This window comes from Acyrthosiphon pisum, chromosome A1 (assembly GCF_005508785.2).
Source record: "Acyrthosiphon pisum isolate AL4f chromosome A1, pea_aphid_22Mar2018_4r6ur, whole genome shotgun sequence".
Classification (NCBI taxonomy): domain Eukaryota; kingdom Metazoa; phylum Arthropoda; class Insecta; order Hemiptera; family Aphididae; genus Acyrthosiphon; species Acyrthosiphon pisum.
In genome coordinates this window covers 27,582,594-27,609,216 of record NC_042494.1, presented here as the reverse complement: position 1 = coordinate 27,609,216, position 26,623 = coordinate 27,582,594, and the positions used below count along the sequence as shown (strand labels likewise).

General features: G+C 30.8%; 1 protein-coding gene across 2 annotated transcripts; it reads right to left on the bottom strand.

Annotated features, from left to right (window-relative positions):
• Positions 1 to 294: 294 nt before the first annotated feature.
• LOC103309992 lies at positions 295 to 25,201 on the bottom strand. 2 transcript variants are annotated; one of them, XM_029486880.1, is made up of 4 exons: positions 25,069 to 25,200; positions 24,660 to 24,997; positions 2,346 to 2,573; positions 295 to 738 (listed from the first exon to the last, which is right to left on the bottom strand). In XM_029486880.1, the coding sequence occupies exons 2-4, from the start codon at positions 24,877 to 24,879 to the stop codon at positions 503 to 505; spliced, it is 684 nt and encodes a 227-aa protein (XP_029342740.1). In that variant the 5' UTR covers positions 24,880 to 24,997; positions 25,069 to 25,200; the 3' UTR covers positions 295 to 502. The 2 variants fall into 2 exon arrangements, with proteins under 2 accessions (XP_029342740.1, XP_016661603.1); XM_016806114.2 differs by having other exon boundaries at positions 24,660 to 25,201.
• Between the last annotated feature and the right edge of the window lie 1,422 nt (positions 25,202 to 26,623).

Here is a 26,623-nt window from a genome sequence, read left to right as displayed (position 1 = left end):
TTCGAAACTGATGTGAAATTTGTCGATAACATATGCCGGCCGACGGATAATATTGCAACAGTCCTCCGTGGATACGCGTGCGACGATACGTCTTGTTTTATTATCATCTGACCGAATTGCCGTTCGACGAAAGGCTTACCGTTAAAAGCGGTGCGCTTGGCGTATTGTTTGCATGGTCCATCAAAACAAAGACTTTATGTTATAATATATGTATTGTACGTGTGCGTATATTAAACACAAAAAATAAAACTTTTTTCTCTCTCTTGCAATAATTTTGGATACCGTGAACACGCATATTTTATATGTAATTTATTGTAAATTTAACGACAAGCACGATAAAAAGACAAAACCCGTTATATAGGTTACTTAAACCAAAGGTAGGTACTTAACCTCTTTAGTCATAATAAAAAGAAAAAACACGATACGACTATATACTACGTCGTTCGTAAAAATAACATAAAAAATAATATTATTCACAGTGGTCATAATAATAATAACAATACTATGGTCGGCGTTTCCGGAACAAGTCGTCTGCTAACGACTTCTTGTATTCTTCCCATCTGTTTTCCACGACTAACTTCCGGAACGACTGTTCGACCGTCGGGTTGGTACCATTCAGGGAGCACACAGTCCGACCCCAGATGTTGGACGAGTTGTGCTTGGCGAGGAACGCCAAAGGGACCAGCAAACACTTAACATCGGCTGTGGCCATCACTATTCGCCCCGACCGCCTTTCACCTGTGGGCGGACAGAATACAAATTTCTATTATCAATAAACATGATGATTTTCAAAATTGTTTATAATGGTTTCATATTGTATTGGGCGTCGGCTATTATCGTTTAGTTCTGGAAAAATAATAGTTTTCCGGCAGTCATGGTGACACTTATTAGTTATTACGTATTAGGATTCCGTTTTAATTTATGGGTTTAAGAGAAAAATATCTAAAGGTGAATCAATGATATAAATCAAATTATAGTAATAATCTAATTTATAATAGTATAGATCATGAACTCCAAAACTCAAAAGTCATAACGTTATATCTGGTATACCGTTATTGTCAAACCATTTTGTTTTCGTTACATTTTAAATGAGTTTTTTAATTTGTTTTTTATTTTACCTCAATTAATTAAAACTTAATTATAACGTCAATTAAACCAAATATAATATCATTACACTTTCGTATAGCTGCTCGTAGCACGTGTTAAATACATCAAATGAATATAGCCCATTCGCTGAGTAATAATTGAGTTCCTTATTTATTATATTCTCTATGAAAACCCACATTATTCAGAATATTATGAACTTCGCTCGCACCCAACCTCTTTAAATTACCAGTGAGCAATTAAAACAATTGCATTTTTATTTTAATGGAAAGGGCTCACTGTGAACATCGCGAAATATTATTTCTCTGTACCAAAATAAAATTGACAGTGCCCGATTCAGCTCTCTAAGTACAAAATCCACCAAATGAAAGACGTTTAAAGAATGATAATACGTTGGTAACGAAATTAAAGACCATCAATCATTGTTGTTTGGCCATTCTCAGCAACAATTGTGATTTGCGACGTAGTCCCTCTCATCATCATTTACTTATTTATTTTCGGGGCCTATATATATATATATATATATACAGACATATTATTATTATAGTGGCCGGACGGCAGCCTACCGACGAAGAATCATTTAATCAATAAAGGTTGATTACTAACGAGTGGAGACACTATAGTGTATTGCAAATAAACATTACAGAAGCGATTGAATAATAATTTGGCGTTGGTCGCTTAGTATGGACACGGTCAAATTTTGAAATATACAGTTATGATTGTTTAACTCGTTGTTATTTATAAGGAACATTAAAAATCAGTTTATGTTTTTTTCCCACAATATTTCAATCAGTATTTTAATAATAATAAAAACAAAGAAGTGACAAGTATAAATCATTATTTGAATCAATTAACAATCGAAATAGATAAAAACGTATGGATTATTTCAAAACATTTTTTATCTCGTTGTCTTGATTTTATGAACGCCAAACAGATGAGAACACTCCCATCGTGGCATTAAATATACCTACTCATAGGTTTCCCAACAATATTTTTTAAACACACACTCCCCGAACTTGTGCCTAGACACCAGGAGAGTGTTTTTTTTTTTAAACCGTTATTAATAAACACCATTAAAATATTTATTCTTGACACATTTATGTGCTGCTACGCGAACGGACGAATTATCTCAAGGTACGTTCGATCTGCTCGGAACCAATAATGCGTAATGAGCACTATAATTTATAGCCATTAACCAATGACAACGTATAACAAATTGCAATATATCATATACGTCTCACCAAGGCCAAAAACCGAACCCGGTCGTAGATCTGCCATCTTCACGTAGACCGTCTGTACGTTTTTCTTTAGGTCCGAATGTGATTGGCCGTCACTGCCAGTGTCAAGGATCAGCGTGAAACGGTTGCGGCCATATTCTGTCGTCTTGCGGACCCGGAGTCGCTGCATGCAAGTACACCGTCCTTCGAGCACGAAGTAAGCGTTTGCCTCGATGGAGTTGCGAACGTCATCTGCACAACATGAAACGAATCGTTGATATTGTTTCAGCTGTAAGGTTATTTTGATCGGTAAACATGTAAGCCAGTGGTTCCCAACCGGTGGGGGGATTTAGATACTGCACGAGGGGAGTATAGTGATGATGAATTAATACCCTCTAACTAAAGGGGGACGTGTTACGTAATGTTGAGGCGGGTGGCTTCGTTAGCAGTTAAGTTTGCTTTTTCGTTTCCAGGTATCTTAACACGGGAGAGCGTCCACATGAATAATATAATTATTAAATTACGTTTTATTGACTGTACCTATATTAATAATTGTTGACATTATTGATAAATTTGATATTAAAAAAAAAAATGAACCGAATAACTATTTCCATTGTTAATAACGTATATACATATAATAAAACAATACGAGACAATTAACTGCGTTTTATGCAAATAGTGTAGTAGTACTCGTAGATTTTACACAGCAGACGATTAAAGTTACGCCGGAAGAGTGTGCTTTACTCTCTTTCTCCACATTCTCTCTCTCTCTCTCTCTCTCTCTCTCACTTTCTCTTTCTCTCTCTCTCTCTGCCTCTCTGCCTCTCTTAAATATTTTTTCTCGACCTTATTACTATTAAAGCATAAGGGAAAAACATTATTTTTATTGCCAGCTCATGGGATATCAGTCGACATAGCTTTTTTCCTGTACTTGTAATTTTCAATTCAGTTTTTATCAAATAAAGTATTTTGAGGAATGCAATAAATAACAATATATTACTAAATCCAATACATGTATATACCACCAGTAATATATTTTTTAAACAAAAAGTTTCAACTTATTGTTAGTTTGAGAAACGAGAAGATCGTCAACAGAAGAGAAATGATAATAATTTTTAAATCGATCATTTGAACCATTCGACGATTTTCGTTCATATGCAGATTATTATTGCGAGCAGCATTTGTATTACCTATTGTATTCGATGAATGTCTGCATAGCACTCTTGAACATTTTAGAAGATGAAGAGCTGTTTTGATGTTGCACTGACGCCTTTAATTATGTATTGTTATATAAATTTAAAATAGAGAGACATTTATTGTACGTCCGGGATAGTATCACTCTCTATGGAAAATATAGGTCTATACTGCAATTTATCTATAAATGAATTCTAGTGAGATGTCTCGTGTGAAATTTTACGAAAAAACCGTTCAGCAGTCAGCACATGGACTTATTTCACGCCTACTCATAAGTTATATTGTACGTTAGTAATTAATTATTTTTCCCATACGGTCGCTATCTCGAAGGGTCCAAAAGATTAGTAATCGTTGTTCATTCTGGACTTCTTTTCTCTACTGTAAGAATATTAATTTACCAAATTACAAAATAAACTGGCCATTATTGTAGCTTACAAACTACAAACTTATATTAGGCAAGTATGATAAAATTGTACGAATAAACATATTTCACAATGATAAATATTGGTGTTATTGTTTCGTAGTGAAAAATCGATCAAACGAAATTTCATGAGACGCATGCGTGACAACTGACAATACCAATCTAACTAACACAGTACCTATATGTTAAGATATTATTATACTCATATATAATAAATTATTAACGATATTTAGGTAGGTATACAATTATAAAACATCAAAGTTCACAGTGTCCACAGTCTAGCGTTAATCGATTACAGCGACGGCGATTTTTATTTTTTACTCAGTTTTGAAGATTATATTATTTTTGTTTTATATAACATAACGTACCAATTGCGAGACACTCAGATTTTATAATACAGAGCCAAATTTATAAAGATGAATGTCATAGACAATTTTCGTAAGGGGGAGTTATGTTGTTTTTGTAAGGGAGAGGAGGTAGAACATGACAATTGGGCACAACCTCAAACGATTAACGTCTAACTCGTGATTCTTTGTATAAAACTATTTTATTAATGCTGTAAATTATTCAGATTTGAATTAGGCAGACAATCAGAATTTTCAAGATGCATATTTTTCGCTTACGAAACTATTTAATTGAATTATTAAAACTTCTTTCATTACTGTTTATATGCAAACAAACTAAGACAATGGCGTTAATTTAGACCTTGATGTATTAATATTATAAACGCCGTTTAAATAGTAACAGTTAAAATTAAATTCCTTAAATATAACAAATCCGACACAATGCACATAAAGTGAATTGCATAAATTACATTTCAATAATTTATGTTGGCGTACTGAGTACAATATAATTGTTACAAATGTCTTACAATATTATATTGCGATAGACGTTACGTCCTCATTTTGCATCTTTGTTATTTTTGTCTTATTTAAGTGTATTCATACCCAAAGTTTATTTTAAAATCTAATGGTAAGTAAAAGAAAATAAATTTATGTTTTTAACACAATTAATTCATAGTTAATGGATTAGTTCGATTAAAATACAAATCCGAAGTCTTGTTCAAAAACCACACACTTTTGATAAAATACAGGACAAAACCGCACATTTTTGGTAGATTAAAACCGCACACATTTAATAGGTCAAAACCACACAATTTTCAAAATTGTCGTATCCAAAAACCACACAGTTATGATTTTGACCCAAAAAACGTCGATAAACAAAAAACGCATATTATGTATATTATGTACAATTCATTATTTTTTCTCATTATTCTCATTGTTCTCATATTTCTTCCAAAAAAATGTGTTATATTAAAAACTTTATACGGTCTCCATCACGCGAAAATTCTTCCCAAAATTGAAACAAATGCTCCTAAAAATAAATACAATTTAATTAAAAATCAAAAATATTATTATTATGTATTTATATCGACTACCTCATTAAACTTACGTCATTGCTTGCTTCCTTTTACTTCATTATTATCTATGGATGGTATCTCTTTCCATATTATTTTTCGCGGTCTTTCATGAATGTCATTACAAGCCTTGCGTTTACATTCATAACGTATATACATCTTGAATTTGAATTTTCACTGTTTCCACCTGTTCATGTTTGTGTGTGTTATTAATTTTTAATATACTCTTCATTTGACTGCATGTTGTAACCGTTTATGTAAAATTTTTAACATAAGACCACCAAACCAAATTTCCACTATTACTGACTCCAAATGTTCAGTATTAAAAATTGTCAAATAATAAACACTTGCCCCCTTTATTACTTTCAATAATTTTAAAATCCATTATACAAATTTAAAATATTAACGTTTTAACACTATAAAGACGTACCTAGGTACACTAACTGACTCGGGACCGTCTAATAACGAGTGACAATTAAAGACTTGATTATTGAATAAAACTATCTTTAATCTTATCTTTTCATTATCTTCACTAAAAATTGTGTGCGGGTTTAACCCACTATAAATGTACGTTAGTTTGTTATACAATGACCGATAAGCTGTGTGGTTTTTGTCTATCGAACTTTTTAGGGTCAAGATCAAAAGTGTGTGGTTTTTGGATGCAACCAAATATAGGTAATTTTCCTGAATTCCAAGAAATATTACCTCAATCCTTTAACTTATTTTTCGTTGCCAGAATTTTATTTTCACGCAAGTTATGCAAATCAACGACAATGATAATAATGCGCAATCGTACTTCGGTATCCCGGTATGCGTAGTCAATATTTTATATACAGTAAAAATCTAGAAAAATAGACAAAACAAGTATTATACCTACTACCTATTATCTCATTATAGATATGCCAAGTTATATGCAATCGAAGTCGGTTTCGGTCGCAGATAGATTGCTGTCGATTTAAACTTATGCAGTAATGCGTCGGACGATCGAAATTTGATTTTACTTTTCATACATTAATATTTAATTTATATCGATATTTCACGTACACAACACGTCTGTAGTGTAGACGTGTGCTTAGTTAACTTTTAGCACATTCCTACTAAGATGAGTACCTATAATACATTTTTATACATACATATATATAAGCAAAATAAAACAAACAAATAGGAGGAAAGTTTTTGCTTGAAAAAAAAACAATACCCTAGAGAGAGTTAAAGTTATTTTTAACGTCAAATAACGAACGCCCCGTGGACATTTTTGTTCAAAGAAAATATACAAAACTCACTTAAACGGAAAAAGTATATTATGTAACACTTATATGTATAGTTATATATATATATATGTTTGTATGTATTTAACCCAGGGACTGGCTTCTTGACGTTTTTTACGGTTTCAGTTCCGGTTCGGTTCCTAGAAAAACTGAAATTTCGATTTCGATTTCTTTTCGGTTTTAAAAAAAACTAAAATTTCGGTTTCTTTTCGGTTTTTAAATTTAGGTTTGGGTTTCTTTTTGGTTCTTAAAAAACTACAACTACGTTTCCTGTTTAGGTTATATATTTATGTAAGAAAAATTTGTTTCTGTTTGATTTTTTAAAAAATTTAATAAATTATTGGTATTTAGTAGTGTCAATTAGTGTTCATTATGACATGTTATGTAATATATATTATAATAATTTCATAGGATTAAAGATAAGACTTAAATAATTAAAAAAGTAAAAAAAATACTCAGCACCGTTGCATTGATTACTATGTATCATTTACCGATTACTACTTATTGTATCAGTATTCACTATTCAGTGTCTTCGCAACTTCTATTTCCTATTAAATTAACGTTTGTAACGTAGAAATCTCTGTTGGTGAAATAGAAATATGTTTATTTTTAAATAATATTAATTCTCTTAATAATAATAATATATTATCTAAGTGTTTATTTGTTTTTATTTCCTACCAATGACATATAAATAAAAATAATGGGATTATAACAAAACCAAAATTAACCGTAAAAACCTTCACAAAAAAGTATCGGTTCCGGTTTTTAAATTAATTTAAATAAGCGTTCTGGTGGGGTCTGGTTCCCCATATTCAAAGGGTTCCGGTTCCAAAACCTGTTCTTTTCGGTACGGTTCCAGTCCCTGATTTAACCTAACCTAACATATATATATAATATATATATTATATTAAATAATATATTATAATATGCTATAAAGTTCAAATATAAAATAAGGTCTATAATATCACGTGGTCGTATCATCTACGCGTCAGTGTTAGTCGCGCGGAGTTCTGGGTTCAAATCCCATACACTGATCGTATTTTTATCGACTAATTTTTCATCTATGTCATATCACGATCAACCACCGTAGCCGTATCTACATATATTATTATTCGGCCATCCTACTATAGGATTTTATACATTATACATTGTTTAATCGTCATAATATCTGAAATGTCGGTGTTATATTTTTCATAACTGTATTATTATGCAATGCTAGATATAAGATTCTTAAATAATTTAGTTTTGGGGAAGACCGATGCTAGCCATCTACTCGAAAGGGTTAAATTTCATATACCTAGAAATGGGTCCCGTAGTAAAAAAATGTTTGAAATCAGCACTCGTAGAACAAATTATCTTTGCAATGACCCTATCCAAAGAACTATGATTTAAATTAACTTAGATCCAAGACTTTTGGAATTTTAGTCAAAAATGTAAAGTAAAATAAATCTTAGACACGGACCACATAATGTTTTATTTTTACTTAATAATAATAATAATATGTATATTAATTATATTTTTATTTTCATGTTCTATCAGTACTTAAGCTATATATTATACTTATAATGTTTTTTATATATACTAATGTTATCTAATACCTACCAATATTTATGCATTTATCTCTGTTAATTGCCGTTGAAATATATAAAAATAAAAAAATTATCGGCGTATGAAAAGGTAATTTTTTTTCAGACAACCGGCAAACAACTCGTCAATTTCTTTTGATTTTATACCTACGCATTAGAACCGAATATACGTATAGTGTTCATTGGCCCGTAATTTTAGGTTTAAATATTGGAAGGGCGAACTAACGGTGCTCGACGAGGTTCCGATTATTGTGCATGAAGCTTGTGGCAAACATAATGAAACGCGAAACAATTTATTTTATACGCTGTACAAAGCGAAAAATCCCATCGGGTCTTGTCGTTAAATTTGCATACGAATAACCAAAATAAATTATAATAATTTGTGTGTCCCACAACAGTTATTTAAAACGAAAACAAATCAAACGCCCGCTTTTGTTAACCGTCTATGGTCTATATTATGCACTGCCTACAGAGTCACTGTACGCATAGACACAGCAATATCGCTTTTTCGTTTCTATTCGATAAACAGTAATAACATAATAATATGACGACGATTAGCTAACAAAACGATAGTCATAGAATTCTACTTGTAGGTATTTTTTGTTGTTTTAGATTCTGTGCGGAGCGAATAAGAATGTATTGGTTTTACAATGATGTGTGTCTTTTTCTGTCTGTCAGCAACATTTTGGATAGTCAACATGTTTTGATTTTTGAGATCAGCATCTTTTCTAACAGAAAAGTTAACCTTTTTTCCTTTTTTGTTCTTTTGGAAGGTCAAAATTGAAAATTTCAATTCGTTTTACAAAGCATCGAGAAAAACAAAACAAAAGTGAAAGAAAAGTGATAATTTTTACGCAAAAACAATTTTTGAGGAAATTAACTCAAAAACTAATGACAATTGACCGTTGAAGTTTTCAACAAATATTAAATTTAGCATTTCACATTAATGGTAACATTTTCATAACATTTCGACTCTTTTTGGGCTAATTATAGCCTTGAGAAATTTTCAGAAATTTGTTATTTTTTTTTAAACTAATCTCGATGAAAAATGTTTCACTTAGTAAAAAGCTTGAAAATGTAATACAAGATTCCTCATAAGTTTCATAAACGTGATGAGTTCAAAAAAAAAATCATAAATACTTATTATGCACGATTTAATTATATTCAATTGAAGTTAAAATGTTCACAAAATTCAACAAAACATCGAAAATTTTTCAGTTTGAAATTCATAAATGGTTTACTTTTCAATGCTAAAATTATAAATGTTGAAATTTACCGACCATATTTAAAAAAAAAAGTTTACCGAAAAGCAACATTAATTTTTTATGAGTGTTTGAATTATATACAAATATATATTTTTTTATCTGGGTAAAATCATATTTATTTTAACCTAGAAAATATTTTAATGATATATTCTCAACACTGTCTTACGGTCATAGTTTTAGTCCTATTTACTTAGCATGATATTCTCGAACGTCATAATCTCTTACACGGCGCAATGTGTAGGCAAAATAGGTACATCAGTATTTATTAAAATGTCCATTAGTCACGTAATATTAATAAATCATAAGTATTGAATTTATATAGCACTCTTGTGAACCTAATTGGGGTACCGAGGGGGTACCATCACCCCAAGTGGCAAGTTTTTTTAGGGATTTTGGGGCACTAGCATTACAACTGTGCACAACCTACAACCATTGTACTCTCAGTATCGTTGTAACTTGTAGCTTATGGTTTGTTGCTGTAGATTGTTCTATTCATCGATTTTGATTTTGGTTGATACAATATTACAATCTGATAATATTGAATAAAACAATAATAGCTTATTTAAAAACAATTGACATAATAATAAAACCAAGTGGTGCTTCGTTTATAAAATTAGTTGTTGAAAAATTATTTAAAAATGCTTTTATATTATTTTTAAAGTTGTATAAATTAGACAATTATTTTACAATGAAAAAATCTGAGCATTTGATATGTTTGACACGTATCAAATGTTGAGTACGTTCTTGCAAACTTTCCGTGTCCAAATAATTACCGGTAATTCGTTTGTTGAAGGGAGGGGAAGAGTAAAATGAGTGGCGACAACGCTTTACTTAGGACATCAAAACTCTAAATCCGTCTATGAGCATACTTCATAATATAATAATAACAAGCAATAAGTATATATAGCTAGCTTATACATGAAAGCTACTGAACTACTAATTTTAATCGGGGCCACTAGTCTTGTCAAATATGTCAGTTCATACCATATAAATAAGCCACTTCCAGTCGAATTTCCTGGGAATTCGTGACTTAAACTTGAATAACAATTATTATTTGCTCCGTTAAATCGTGTGTGATATCGGGGTATCGATAACTTTCACTTATTAGTGCTCAGCTACGATGAGCTTTCCATCAGTTTCATAGGAAATAACTTTCCAACAGTTACAGACATTTCAATCTTAATGTAATATTATACTTTGGTCCCCAAAGATTTCTATAGTCTTAATTGAGTTGCATACATTGGACGCTCTATTTAATGTACGTCTAAACTATAAGGTATGCCATTAATACATTTTATTATTATTACATAGAGTGATTTTACAACCTATTTAAATAATTAACGACCACAGCTAATCATTTCAAGAAGGTAATACATCATAACCTAGTATGACGAACATTTAATTAGGTTTTGCACGTTACATCTGGTAATGGTTCCTGAGATCTGTTACCTACGAATTTTCGGTCATAGAAACTTGCATAATATTAGTAAAATGTAAATTTTAAAAATTAATTCTGTTAAACAGTATTTTTAATATTAATATATAACTATAAAAATTTGTCAATGGTCCAAATACCTGTATTTGTGGATGATAATCATGAAATATATAATCATCGTTATCATATTAATAATTCGTTATAATTAGTTATAATTCATTTAAAATCGTTATGACATAATAATCAGTAACTATAATTAATTTCTTTAACCTATTTGTTTCCTTTGTTAATAACATTCGTCATCATCATTTATTAAATTGCCACAATAGTACTTACTAATTTTCAAGGCTGGGCATTCACAAGTTAAAATGTTAAGTTGATTTTAATTTAGTTAATGAACTCGTTACTTTTTTTTTTCAAATTAGCTTTTAACTTAATAAGTTGCTTGAGCATAAATAAAAACTATCTAACAAACCATATTAATATGTGTCTGAAAATTTTTATTTTTGCTGCAAATTAGCAAATTTTAACTATACACTAAGTTAAGTTACTTTTTTTTCAAAGTTAACTTTTAACTTAACAAGTTATAAAACTATGTTTAAATTACTTTGTTTGAATGTTATCTTTGAATTAAAATTTAGCAAAATATTTATACGTAGGCATGATTAAAATTTAGAAAAATATACGTACATTAATCATATCACCACCGGGTAATCACGACATAATATCACCACCTGGTAAGCATATCTGCATATCACCATCTGGTAATCATATCATCATATCGCCACCAGGTTTTATATCACCATCGGGATCATATCAGTAATTTTAATCACATTGCATTGTATTATTACAACTTTGATGTCCGCCCATATAATATAATAACATAATATCACAACATTATTATTGAAAAACGAACTTATCGTTTTTTCATCAATGCTTATGTATCCAAACGCTGCAGGGTAATAATATAAATTGGTATTGGTGTGGCGCGGTGTTTACACTCAGTCACGAAACGTGTTCTGATTGTACACACCAGCCGGTGTGACTAGTTCCTGGATGTGTGACTACCCGGATTTATAGTGTCAAATCCTTTCCACACATACGTGTGTTCAACCAACCACCCCTAGTCCTCAATAACAGGCTAATGATCTTAAGTTTTCGAAGCTTTAATTAAAAAAAAATAATAATCATAATAATAATAGGTAATATATAAAAATATTATAGTTTTGTGTATTTTGTTGATTTAAACAAATTATTAGTCTTGTGTTATACTGTTATACTAGTAATACGATATGGAATTTTTTTCATAATAATACAACTATTATTATTATTTTTTTTTTTATTGAACTGACGCATCGACAACTATGTCCATTAACATTATATAAGGGGGTTGCGGTTATTTGAGGAACACGTGTATGTGGGGCGAGGATTCGTCACAAAAAATCTGGGTGATTTCCCATCCAGGAGCTAGTGACGCCGGACGATGTTTGACCACAGCAAAAATTAGTGACTGCGGTCAACCACCATACCACATTTGCCCCCAATATATTATCATTAGATCTTATATCTTATCGATTTACCTTTATCCTATCAACCTCAATCTATATAATAATATATATATATATAAGACAACAATGTCTGTACCTGTGTCCTTTATGTATTCCTAATCTGTTCATTTTGCAATAAAATTTAATACAGACTGCAGAGATAGATTAGACTTTGGGGTAAGATATATGCTACATTTTGTCACGAAAAGGTAAATAAGAGGTCCAAACAGAAGAGATTCACAAACGGGCATGGCCGTTTTCGACCAAAAACGTACCCTTCCCTTTTCGACCAAAAAAAAATTTTAATATAATATACAATATTAATGTTATACTAATCGAAAATTATTAAAACCTATAATAATAACTTATATAATATAATGTTTGGTCGTAAATAGTGGTCGCCGAGTTTCATTGTGATGTGATGGCAATTGGCAACTACCATAATATTATAAAGGTTGCTGTATATGTAGAATGTACCCAGACCGATTGTTATAGGTATTGAGCGAGCACTATCTTTTATGGTTGCGCCACACTTTTGGATTACTTTTTTAGAACCAAATAATGTTTTGGAATGTTTTCTTATAAACTTTATGGCTGATTGTCCTAAATATTATGATAAAATCATTAAATATGCAGACTATCTCGTTGAAAACTATTTAACAGTAAATTGTGACTATCCTAGCACTGGCACTAGTTTACAACGCACGACAAATAACTGTGAATCCTTCCACGCAAATTTCAATCGAAGTTTTTATAAAAAATCTCCAACTTATCTTCAATTTGGTTGCGGTTTTAATTGATGAGGTACCAACAGAAATGTATATAAAACTTAGAAGTGTTCACTTGCCAAATTTTACTCAAGATCGATCAATTTGAGAGAGAAAATCGAAAAATGAAAAATACATCATAGATTATCAAAACGGACAACTCGATAGGTACAGTATATAGCTATGCTATAGTAATATTTAATATAAGTAAATATTTGTATACTTTTATATTTGTAGGTATGATTTTGTTAAGTTGGTTTCAAATAACTACTTTAAAAAGAAGTGAACCAGCAACCTAACCTAAACAGTGCTAACAAAAGTGAGTAAAAAAAAATGAATTATGACAGGAATTGTAATTATTATTATCATACTTTTCTATATTTTATTGACAACAAAAATTATTTTTATAAATATTATTAGGTATTCATTTATACATTTTAGTATTTTATACAACTTATATATTTTTTATTATTTTTTTATGATATGTATAACATAAACACTTATATGTAATTATTATCATTATTTATTTGTAACCTACTACTATATTTTAAAATAACTAACAAAAATTATTTTTTCTACATAAAGACTTATTATTTAATAATATTTTTTTGGTCGAAAAGTGAATCGGTCGAAAAGGGAAGGGTACGTTTTTGTTCGAAAAGGAAATTTACCTTTTCCAAAATTTGGTCGAAAAGTGAATCGGCTGAAAAGGGAAGGGTACGTTTTTGGTCGAAAAGTGTCTCGCCCTCACAAACAAGGATTCAAACTGGGGTCTTGAGTTGGAACCACGGTTTCATTGTATCAGTTTTTTTTTTTAAATTTTGTTTATAAATGGTTACTATTGGTTTTAATAATGTTTATCATTATTATTATTAATTGCATTGTTTTTGCATTGTTTTTCTATTATATTTACTTTTTCATTTTTATTCTTAACCTATACATACGAATGTTTGGATTTTTATGAATCGGAGTTTAGTACGGTTAATTAGGTTAGATTAGGATTTTGTATTAATTGACTGTATAACTTTGACACTTGAGTTAAATCATACCCTTGCGTACGTACTATGCAGAGTTCGCGATCTACCACAGGTAGATTGCCTACTTGATAATATTCTGCTTGCATAATCACGAGTGAATCTCACAACGAATGTCGAACGGACAACGCCGGTCGGGATATCTATACATTAAAATATAATATAATTTACACTTAAAAATACATTGTTTCCACAGTGTGTTACACCCAAAAGAAGTTAAACAATCACAAAAACCTAACAATATCAAAGCATTGCCGTGTCAGCTTGTATTCTAAATATATAGACGCAAGCAACGTTTGTACCTATTCTTTCATGCATTCCTAAACCGTTTATCCAATTGTGATGGTACATAGATAGATTATACCTCGGAAAATAAGAGAGGCTACATTTTGTCGTGGAAAAAGTTTATAAGAGGTCCAAACAAGGGAGGTTCTTAAACAGGGGTCTTCGAGTTTGAACCACAGTTTTGGTGGTCAAATTGTTTGCATCGTCTTACATTTGTTTTTTTTTTTAATTTTGTTTATAAATGGTTGCTATTGGTTTTAATAATAATTATTATTACTATGAATTGCATGGTTTTCATATTGTTTTTTTTCTTATGTTTACTTTTATTATATATTTTATGTATAATCTTTAATGTTTATAAAATATTATATAACACATTGTATTCAGTATTGAACTTAGATATTATGTAGGTATTATAACAATATAATAGTTGTTATAATAATATATGTATTTCATTTATACTACTTTAGTGGTCTAATTTTATCACATGACATTTTTTAAAACAGGAATTATTCGTGGCTTATTATTTAGTACCTAGATTGACAGGGATATAAATTCATCAGATCACATCGTCAGATTTATGAATGATTCGTAATGTTTTTTTACGTGGTAAATAATTGTTGCAGTTTTAAATCCCAAGCTCGTTTTTTACCACACTTTAAGCGGACACACTATGTTTTTTTCACTCCGCCGTTGGTCAAATTTATGAATGTATTTACTATATATATATACAATTTGAATACAAAGGTTCCAAGGATCTACGCTTGCTGTATTTAATATAATATATACACTCGCACATTGTAAATGGCCGTGTAATTATTTTTCTCCCGTGAAATCGTTTCGAATGTAGTGCTTTTTTTTTATGTACAGATTTATTGTTATTGGCCTAGCGAAATATTACCACCCGACAAACGCCACAATAATGTTCTATCTCGCGAGTATCATACTAATTTATGTCGTGCGCAGATTCCGTTGATGTGGTGTCCGTGACAATGGTCCATGGTCTCGTCTATTTTTTTGGATTCCGGATATCCAATAGCTTGTCTTAAATCATTGTGAGAGAATGTATTGTTTTTGAAACTAATGCGTTTTTTATAGGCGCCTATGTCAATAAGTGTGTGTAAAACGTTCATGTAGATTCGTAACCGATCACCTAGTCTTAATAGTTATCGAAATAAATGCGAAGTATGCCGAAGACACTTAAAAACAACAGCTGTTCAACTATACTAAACCACAAGCTATCTCTGTTCAGATTCTCGGAATCTTTTTTCATATGCTACGATTTATATTCTCTTTCGATTTAAATTGGTTGCGCCCCCACAGTGACTCAAACAACACTAGCACATAATCATAATTTTACGACCCTACAGACCTCATGGTTTTTATTTGTATAGTTTCTATTTTTATTGTTAGTATAAAAATTATCTTAAACGATTGTATATTATATTTACCTACTAACCATACACTTTTATTTATGTTAACACAATACATAGTTAGGTTATGAATGGCAATCGGATGACCTTATTAGTCGTGTCGGAAAATTGCTTAACAGGAAATATAGTATATCGTTTACGGTAGTAGCGAATAATGAATAAAAATGTATAATATTAATATTATTAATTATTATCAATATAGTTTTGTATTTTACTGGACCCGTGTGTAGGATATCATGGAGGGTGTTTTTTCCTTCGTCATGAACCGGTTTCCGTATTTCACACCAAGCCAATAACCAACCGCTTTTACAGTTTCAAACATACTGCTGGCATACAATGGTTTGAAATATAATCTTTAAGGCGAAAAAAAAATATGATAAAAATAATTGTTGACAACCTATCTATTAATTAGGTACCTAAACCATATGGAAAAATAAATCAGACACCTTTATTTCTGAAGCCTCGCTGAGGGGTTTTGATAAGATTAAATGTGTAACGATACCAATGTCATAAGATCATATTTTTAGTATTTTTTCCATCTATTAAGGCCTCGTGGACTACGTATTTCACCTAAGAATTAAGATCACACAAATCCTAACGCCGGTGCCGAAAGCCTGGGTTTGCGACATTTAGAAATCACAATTTGTGTGCCTCGGACGCACGGACTAAAACAATATAATTTTCGAGCGTTAAACGTGAACAAAAAAAAAAGGTAAAAAAATGTAAGCACGAAAACTTCGGTATGGTCCAATACAAACGGTCGGGGTCGCGTGTAAAAATGTCAAAGTCAATAAATAACGGTTAAGTCTGGTTTCCCCCCCCCCCCCCCCACCTCCATCACCAATACACACACACACACACACACACACACACACACACACACACACACACACACGCACCCACGAACACCCACGGTCGACCTCGTGAAAGTCTGCGGGAGAAGTCGAGGAAGCGGTATATAGGCCGCATCAAGCGAAGGTTATAAACGTCCGATTGGTCCTGCGGGACGAAAAGGATCATCGTGACACCGAAACCGAGATAGGGATATTATTATTGTTTTTTTTTCAAACAAAATATTTTAAGAACGCGTTTAGTTAAAAAAAAAAGATTGTTACCTACGGTATTTATTAATAAACAATACACAAAATATACATTTGGTTACTATTTCAAATGCGTTCGAGTTGACATCGCAAAACTGCGAAGATTAAAATTATTTCGTTTAAATTTTTTCACGTGCCAATTCAAATGGTACTGCTTCAGCGGGTGTATGATAAATACATACCAATTCTAACAAATTATTCGGAGCTGACTCTTAAATTCCTATAAACATTAATTGATCACCTATACGATAGTATTATATTATATGTACCAGCACAGTCGGTTAGGAGTTGGCCAAGGTTGGTTTGCCATTGATCCCGAGTAATGTATTCGTATAATTCTTAATATATTATTTTTGTACGTTCCTATAGTTTGTGGATTCGTGATCGTTAATATTTAATATAAGTTTCTTTTTTGTCTTAATCGTAATCCGCTGATAGGAAAATACACAATTAATTAATAACTAGAAATTAAAATCGGTAAAAATATAAAGGACTTAGGTATTTTATTATCATCGGATCTCACTCTCAATGTGCCTTAATATAAATGTCATTAATTGTGCAAAAGCGTATGGAAATTTAGGGGCTATTAAAAGGAATTGTGAAGGATTTAATAACTTGCATTTCTTAACGACTGTTTTTTATGCATTGGTACTATCTGGTCTCGAATTCCGATCATTTACTCAGTTTTTAGACAACACAGTCAATAATAGATAACATTGAAAAAGTGCAGCGACGTTTCTTTTGCATGATATAGCAATTAAGTTGATTTGACCAGCCATCCGATATCTGAGGTTGAGCATCAATGCAATATCTATATGCAATTTTATTGATGTAATTGAGTGAACAAACATTTTGAATAGCTGCATTGACAGACGACCAGAAATAATAGGTACATACTCGTAATAATGTTCGTTGTGTCCATACCGAACTAGAATTAAAATATTTTCCCTATGTAGCATCATGTCTTAAGTCATAAACTCGGAGACTCGTGTCCACAGCCCCCCCCCCCCTCATATCAAAAATACTTGTTTTAAAATTAACTCGGCCGTTCTTCATTTGTTCACAAAATCCGTTATATTATCCTAATTTGCACGTAGCATTTGTTTGCATGACAAAAATTCTAATTTGCAATACTAATAAATTAGAATATGTTACCGCGGGTTAATCAAAAAATGTATTTAATCGTCCACACTACAACAACATATGGAAGTTTAAAGTAAATTTTAGAATTAAAATATCAATATTTTCAAAAAATTACATATTAAAAAAATATGCAATGAAAATTATAATTTATTTGAATAATAAGAACAAATAAACAATCTACAAACATAGAAAATTAAAAATTAAAATACTTCACGATTCGTCAAATCTATCATTGATCCATTTTGTTTTGTAGATGAAGATGACAGCCATCGGGATATTACACTTGCAGATGCAGCATTGAGTTCCTCTACTCATCAAATTCCCCAATTATTCGCTATATTATTGACGACATGAGCATTGATTTCCATCTCAAGCTTCTGTCCTCTGGGACGATATAAAGATTCCATGAGTGACGACATTCTGCATCGCATTCGGATCGATGATCAAGATCCAAATATCGAATTTTCGCCGGAAATATATAACGAAGCGCTAATAATGATTGAAGATATTTGCATTCTGATTTCAAAGACGCCAATCATTCATTATGGTATGCCCTCACCTAACTACCCAGCAACAGATATTATTAACAGCGAAATTCAGCGCTAACAACAGTTTGATACGGTATATTTAACTTCTTTCGTTGAAAATCATGTGCAACTACTCACTGATGAACAAAATAATGTATACGATCGAATAATTTTGTCAATTTCATCAGAACAAGGTGGATTCTTTTTTTTGGACGCACCAGGTGGCACTGGAAAAACGTTTCTCATCTCACTAATACTTGCGCGAATTCGATCACAAAATCATATTGCGATAGCAATTGCTTCTTCAGGTATTGCAGCCACCTTGCTTGATGGCGGATGGACTGCACTCAAGTTGCCGTTGAACATTCACACAAATCCAGATGCAGTTTGCAACGTAAAAAAAATTCCAGTATAGCTAAAGTTTTGCAAAAATGCAAAATTATCTGGGATGAATGCTCTATGGCCCACAAGAATTCACTTCAGGCTCTCGATAGAATGATGAAAGATCTAAAAAATAACACCAGGCTTTTTGGTGGTGCTTTACTGCTGCTGTCTGGTGATTTTAGACAGACATTGCCGGTCATTCCACGCGCTACACATGCGGATAAAATTTACGCATGTATAAAACAATCGTATCTATGGCGAAATGTAAGTACATTACGTCTTAACACAAATATACGTGTTCAACTGCAAAACGATCCATTAGCACTATCATTCTCCGAGCGATTGCTCAACATTGGAAACCGAACAATACTAGTGAATGGAGACACACAATGCATCGAATTGCAGACAATTTCTGCAACGTGGTAAATACGAGAGATGCTTTGATTGAAAGCATATTTCCGGATTTACAAGCTCATTATATTAATCATGCGTTGCTTCGGGAACGAGCTATTTTAGCAGCAAAAAATATCGATGTTGACGCTATTAACTTCAAAATACAACAGTCATTGCCCGGCAATGAGATATTGTTCAAATCGATCGACACTGTTACCGATCCTGACGAAGCAATCAACTACCCTGTTGAATTTTTGAATTCACTGGATTAACCAGAAATACCACTACATAACTTGTGATTAAAAATTGGCTCACCTATAATTTTGCTTCAGATTTTAAATGCACTTAAGCTATGCAATGGTACAAGATTAGTCATAAAAAAAATTATGGGCAATGTTCTTGAAGCTACAATTTTGAACGGCAAATTTGAAGGTGAAGTTGTTCTCCTGCCACGAATCCCAATGATCCCTTCAGACTCACCCATACCATTCAGACGTCTGCAATTTCCAATTCACTTGGCATTTGCCATGACTAAAGAAATCACAAGGTCAAACAATGTCGATTTGTGGGTTAGATCTCGATAATCCGGTCTTTTCACATGTCCAATTATATATGGCATGTTCTCGCGTTGGAAAACCATCAAGTTTGTTAATTTACACTCCTCAGAAATTGACTAAAAATATTGTTCATCAACTCGCATTAAGATAAAATTAGGCAAAACAAACATAATTGATTATAACGAATTGTGTTTAGAAAAATTGATGTTATTTCAAAATAAAGAATAATGAAATTATTATATTATTTGGCTTTCATTTCATACTTTATTTAATATCCTAATCGCTTGAAATATCATGCAGAACAACGTCTGTCGGGTCTAGTAATATTATAATATTTTGTGTGGTGATTTAACAAATAAAAATAGTATTATATATGCGAAAATATATCCAATTATTTTATTGTCATGTCAGTCTTTATTTTAATAACTACATGTTATTAAATATAATATAGTATACATACTATAATATGCATAATGTATATGTTCCAGACAGCTGAAGACGTATTGAATTTTAAAATATAAATTTCTGTATGGTTGGAACAATGTACATCCAAATACGTCTTATAAATTAGAAATCGTGTTATTTTCAGAAAATTCAAAGTACTCACCTACCCAGCGCTAACTAGACTTACTATAAATCCTATCAACTTCACACGTGAATGACAAAATAACATTATAAAGCTTTGACAGTCTATTTCTCGGTATATTCTATATCGATATATTATTTTAGCTATCAATATATATTATATCACTCAATATATTTTTTTATTACCTACTTTTATGTTCTAAGGTTAACTTGTTTTGAATTTATTTTAATCGCGATTACGCTTGAATGATTTTCACGATATAATTACGCGTGTGTCAAAATAAGTGTTTTTTAAATGTTGACCTTCCAAAAGTACTATCTAGATCTAATTAGCAACCAGAAATCTCTCTCAGAGTGGATGATCAGAGCTTTTTTTCCATTAGAAAAAGAGTCCAGAAACATTAATAAAAAAAATACATAGTATATTATTGTAAGATAAATAATCTCATAATGACTGTAAAATTTTAAGTATGAGAAACGATTTTAATACTCAACTTATATTTGAATAACTCTTCGAAATTCTCTAAATTCTATCTTATACGTAAATAACAATATTCAGGAATTTAGGATCAATATTTCTTGATGCAAGGTAAATTTCATAAAGAATCCACATCCTATACGGATACGTATTTTATGTTAACTAATTAACTTAGATAAAAATGTTTCTGCTATGTACTTTTAGTATATAATAACTATTATGTAGAAGACATTTACTTTTTTCCACTCATTCCAAACAAATCATTATTAGCTGATAGCTGTGGACATTTTTTTAAAAACGTTGAGTAAACACTCAATATTTTATTTTGTTGTGTTTATAAAACTTTTGTCATTTGAATTGTTAATTTAAAAAAAAATAAGTTAATGTATATTATACAAAGCCATAAATAAACAACCAAGCACGAATTTCCCGAATTTATGATGATCGCGGATGTAGTTGTTTATAACCTATATATAGTATCCTAGTATTTCAAAATATAAATAAAATATATTATAATATATTTTTCGATAAAGAATTATATTTGAAAGTATACATATATATATATATTATAATATATAAATATAAAGTGTTAGTCGTCCAATGCAGTTCTAAGGATTTTTAGGATTTAGATAAATAATTATTATTGAGGTAAACCGTTTTGTCAGTACATTTTTATAAGCTTTTCAAAATGTATTTTGAGCTTTAAAGCTTTATTTTAAACGCTTTTACTACAGATTTTTAGTTTCAACATCCGTACAATAATAGCTATTAACGATTTGAGAATGGAAAATCAATTACCTCCGGTTCCCAACTTTTAATAGATATTCGTAGAATATTTTACTTTCAGATTGCATCGTATGATTTGAGTTAATTCCCAATTTCAAGTTTGAGAAATGTATTTCCCATTGAGAATCTAAACTTGGATTTAAAAATAATTGTTGCTAAAAGAAAAAGTTTAGTGTTAAACTGTTATACCCACATAAAGCAATTATAGTTACCGTAACCAGAAGCTGATTTAACGATTTATAGTAATAATTAATCATTAATCCTATCTAATGGAGTTTTTTTTAGCAGTTTGTTTACTCATAAACATTTACTATTTTTCAGTCATGTTTAATCATGATTGTTTTTTTTTCCAAAATTTATCTTATCAAGCCACATTTTCAATATTGAAAATAAATCGCAAAGAAATTAAAACACCTCAACAACACCAAGAACAACGAAACCGTTGGCATATTTTATACAGCTTAACTATTCACTATTGTTCGCTCTTGTAGTTTTTTTTTGTAAAATATATTTTTAATTTGAATAATTTTTAATTTGTATAAAATATTTTTACAATAAGTACAATATATGGATGGATAATTAAAATGGTTGATTGACTTGATTGAATGAACTATTCAGTAAATGACTTTATGACGTGGGTGGCAGTATAGTTAGTTGACTACCATATTGTCACGGCACAATTGTATAATAAATTGTATTATGTGGTGTGTCATGTGTGGGCGAAAGGAGGATGCGAAGCTGTCTTTGATGATTTTTTAGAACTAATCTTTTATTTCGTATATAGTCACTATTAGTCAGCCATCATTTGTAGTTGAATTTTAAAAATATATCCATAGTAAAAACTAATATTTTATTTATGTGGCCCTAGATTAATTCAGATTTCTGAACAGAATGAAAACTCAGCGGCACTAAATGCACATTAATATAAAATTAGGAGGGAGATAATTAAACCTTTAACTTAGGTAAGTACCTATACGAGATTTAAGGGTTTAACATTTTCCATCTATAAAAGTCGTGATTTAGCCGAATTCCCAGTGTACCTATCTTGTCCAATTTTTTTATACCATACATTACCTATTAGGAATTCTCTATTTAAATAGTGATTATCTATAAATTATCAATTAAAGACTTATTTCTGAATTCTTCGTAAATACCTAAAAATTCCCCTTCACCGACCACATTGTACAACTTTTTCAGACATATTGCAAATAATTGTTGGTAAATTTACTATAGTTAATATTAAATGCAATTTCTAAATTGTTTAATCATCAGGGACCTCGGGTAATAAAAAATAAGTTATTAATAGATTGATATGTTATTTTCTGGATATTTCAATTATGTGAGCATCAATAGAGGAGTCTTTTGAACTACTGACTTTCAATAGAACTATAGAGAATATAGGTATAGGTCAAGTGGTTTTATTGAAAGATACGCTATTCGCTTCCATATCAAACAATTAAAAACGCATAGATAATCGAAGTATCATAATAAATAGGCACTAAATAAAAAATAAAATAAAAAATATCATGTTTGAGTACCGATGAGTAACACCCTCTCAATTCTATTATTTTATGTGTACTGGCGGCCCGCGTACCTTTTTTATCTGGCCCGTGCTACTTTTTCAAATTACTTCATATAATTTTATTATACTATTATTTTCATGTTTTGTAGTAATTATTTTTAAAATGTTTGCTAAAAAGCGTAAAAAATAAATGTTAGTAAATTTGAAAGACTTTTTTTTTTTTTGCTTTCTCCTATGCACTGCGGGCCGCTAGATTTTAAAGTACTTAAAAGTGGCCCGCTAGTTACTTTGAGTTGCCCATCCCTGATTATAGGAATACTAAAACATGTAGGTACCTACTTATGTATATTATACAGATTATAAATATTATAAGTATTGCACCCTCCAGTTAACGACAACTATTGTCACGCCCATTTTTCCATCAATAGATTTTTAAAATTATGATTTTTAAATTTATAAGTAGGCTATACTTAAATACCGAAATTATCAAATACATATGGTTTTTACTTTTTATACCAATTAAAGAGTGGCGATAAAAACTTGTTTTTATATGATTTTTAAAAAAATATCGCTTTATGTGCTGATTAATATATTTATTACATAATATTATTATAAATTGTTCACCGATTTGTGTCAATTACTTCAGTTTTAACATCATCGTAGCTCCCAAATCTTAAAATATCTCAAAAACTTACTATCATAGATGTGATATCCTCAGTAGGTACGTAAAGTTAATCAACTGAAAAAATATTAGTATTTCGAAATAGATACAATATGTCAAATAAGTCATCTGATTAACAATTTATTGGAAAAAAGTGAGATTATATATCATTTGAAAAAGAAAAATTAATGTCATCTTTTTTGGCCTTTTTTCACATTATAAATGCTTTTTTTATTGATTATAATATCGCCTTCAAATCCGAACCCTAGTTGGCCTATTAATCAATAATAGTCGGTGCACAGTGAGCGTCAATTCCTTTAAAGCGTTTACTCGTACATATCAAAATTTCAAACTACAGTTAAACATCATAATTTACTCGTATACGCTTTATTATGCTGAACGAGTATGATGCAATATATTTTCCTACATACATGAAAACTTCAGGCAGATTCACACACGTCCAAATATTTTGTAAACATTTTTTAGGCAAAATGTACGTAGATAATCTGGACATTCAGTTCATGACAGACTATAAGTGCATAATACTTACCGTAGACGATGCTTCTCGCCGGAAATCGTTTTACGGCCGAAGTCTTAGCGCACTCGCGTCTCTCTGGGTCTGACAGTTCAGCCAGTGGCCAGACCGAGGCTACGGCGTCCGCGACTTCGGTCAGCTGCTTCTGGACGGACGCCATGAGTACGCAGTCCATCTGTTGATCGTCAGACGACCTGCTCATGACCCTACGCACAGCATCCCTGAACGCCTCCATTCTTCGAAACGGACTGGAAAATTACTGGAAATGACCGGAAAAGCTAGATTCATTGAACAATATGCAAGGACTCCAAGAGTTGTTTTATTTCCCGTCGCAAGCACATTATCGGACTGAACTATGTCAAGACATACGTACATAAAAAATCGTATATACATAATATATTTATACACACAGACCGCACTTAACTGTGTGATCGATGGAAATAAACAAGCGTCGTTACGTAGACAACACGATCGACATACAAACATTATTATAATGTTGACGAGACTACAGCTGTATAACAGATAACAATATTATATTAAATTATGAATAAAGATGAAACTAAAATTATAATGAAGAATAAGAAATTTAAATAATTATTGGTATAGGTACTAAACTATTTAAAATATGAGTATGATAAAAAATAGAAATTATTTAATTTATTTGTACAAATTTACTATTTTATTATATTTCTCAAATTGTGTTGGAACGATAAATTTATCTAATATACTATAGTCATTAAGCAGTTTAATCAGTTGTTTGAATAGATAACTCTGTATAGTGTATACACAATCCACTCAAGCATGTACAACTAATCGGAGTAGAAAAAGTTACAATATAACGTATTAGTTATTAGCTTTATTTTTTATGCATGCTGCATCTATAGTATAGATTGTTATGTAAAACCAAACAATTTGATATAATAAACTCACTGATGAAAAATTTCATCACTTAAATAAGGTAATCCCGAAGAAAACAATCAATACTTTTACGTGGGTAATGGGTATTCTAGTAATTATTAAAATCATGATATTATAGGAATATAGTGATTATCTTTAGAGGTTTTTTTGACCAGCTGTAAATACTATAACGACTAACAACCATACAGAGCATTTAAGTAGGTATTCGTATATTATTTCTTTATCACCGTCCATACGATTGAAGCAATAATCTATTTTAGTCAATGGTTTGGTTTCAGAACCAATATCTGCGTGTAAGCTTCTATGGAGATTACTATTGTAAATTGAATTTTCGTCACATTCGACCACCCCAATATTATGCGACATACATGCACTATGGCAAAACAAATAAAAGAAAGAAAATCATACGAAAAATTCATTACGCGATACAGTAAAACTTTTCCAAAAATAAATCTACCCTATTCATAAATGCCCTATGGTAAATTGCTATCGTAATTGTTTGCATATATTTACAAATTCTTCATAATATGTCATGTTGGAAGAACAAAAATAGAAAACTATATCAACGTCACTTTTAGATGCAAATAAAAACAATAAATATACGTAGGTACCTACTTATGAAAAACTAACAAATATTGAATGTTTAGTAGTAGGTATAATATGTGTATTTACTATTATTTAGAGTACATATTTTAAATAACTTACAATCCAATTTTTATTTTGTTTCTATTTCTAAAAAGGTCAATAAAAAGTCAAATGTAATACAAGGATCCTGGTATTTTTTCATATACCATGGTATAACCAATCGAATTAAGCAATGTCGAAAATACAGTCACAATATTTTTTATACGTGTTTTGGGAGATTGTAAGCTGTCTTACTGTCTTAGTCGAACGCACATAATAACTTAGACTTGTTTTAATTATGACGTACCAATTAATCTAGTGAAGGCTATAAGAATTTTGAAAACATATTTGAATTTGTTTCCAAGTTTAATTGGGATCGGACATTACAAAATTATTGATTTTATCCCCCTAAATCCGAAAAGAAGAGCAATTTAAAA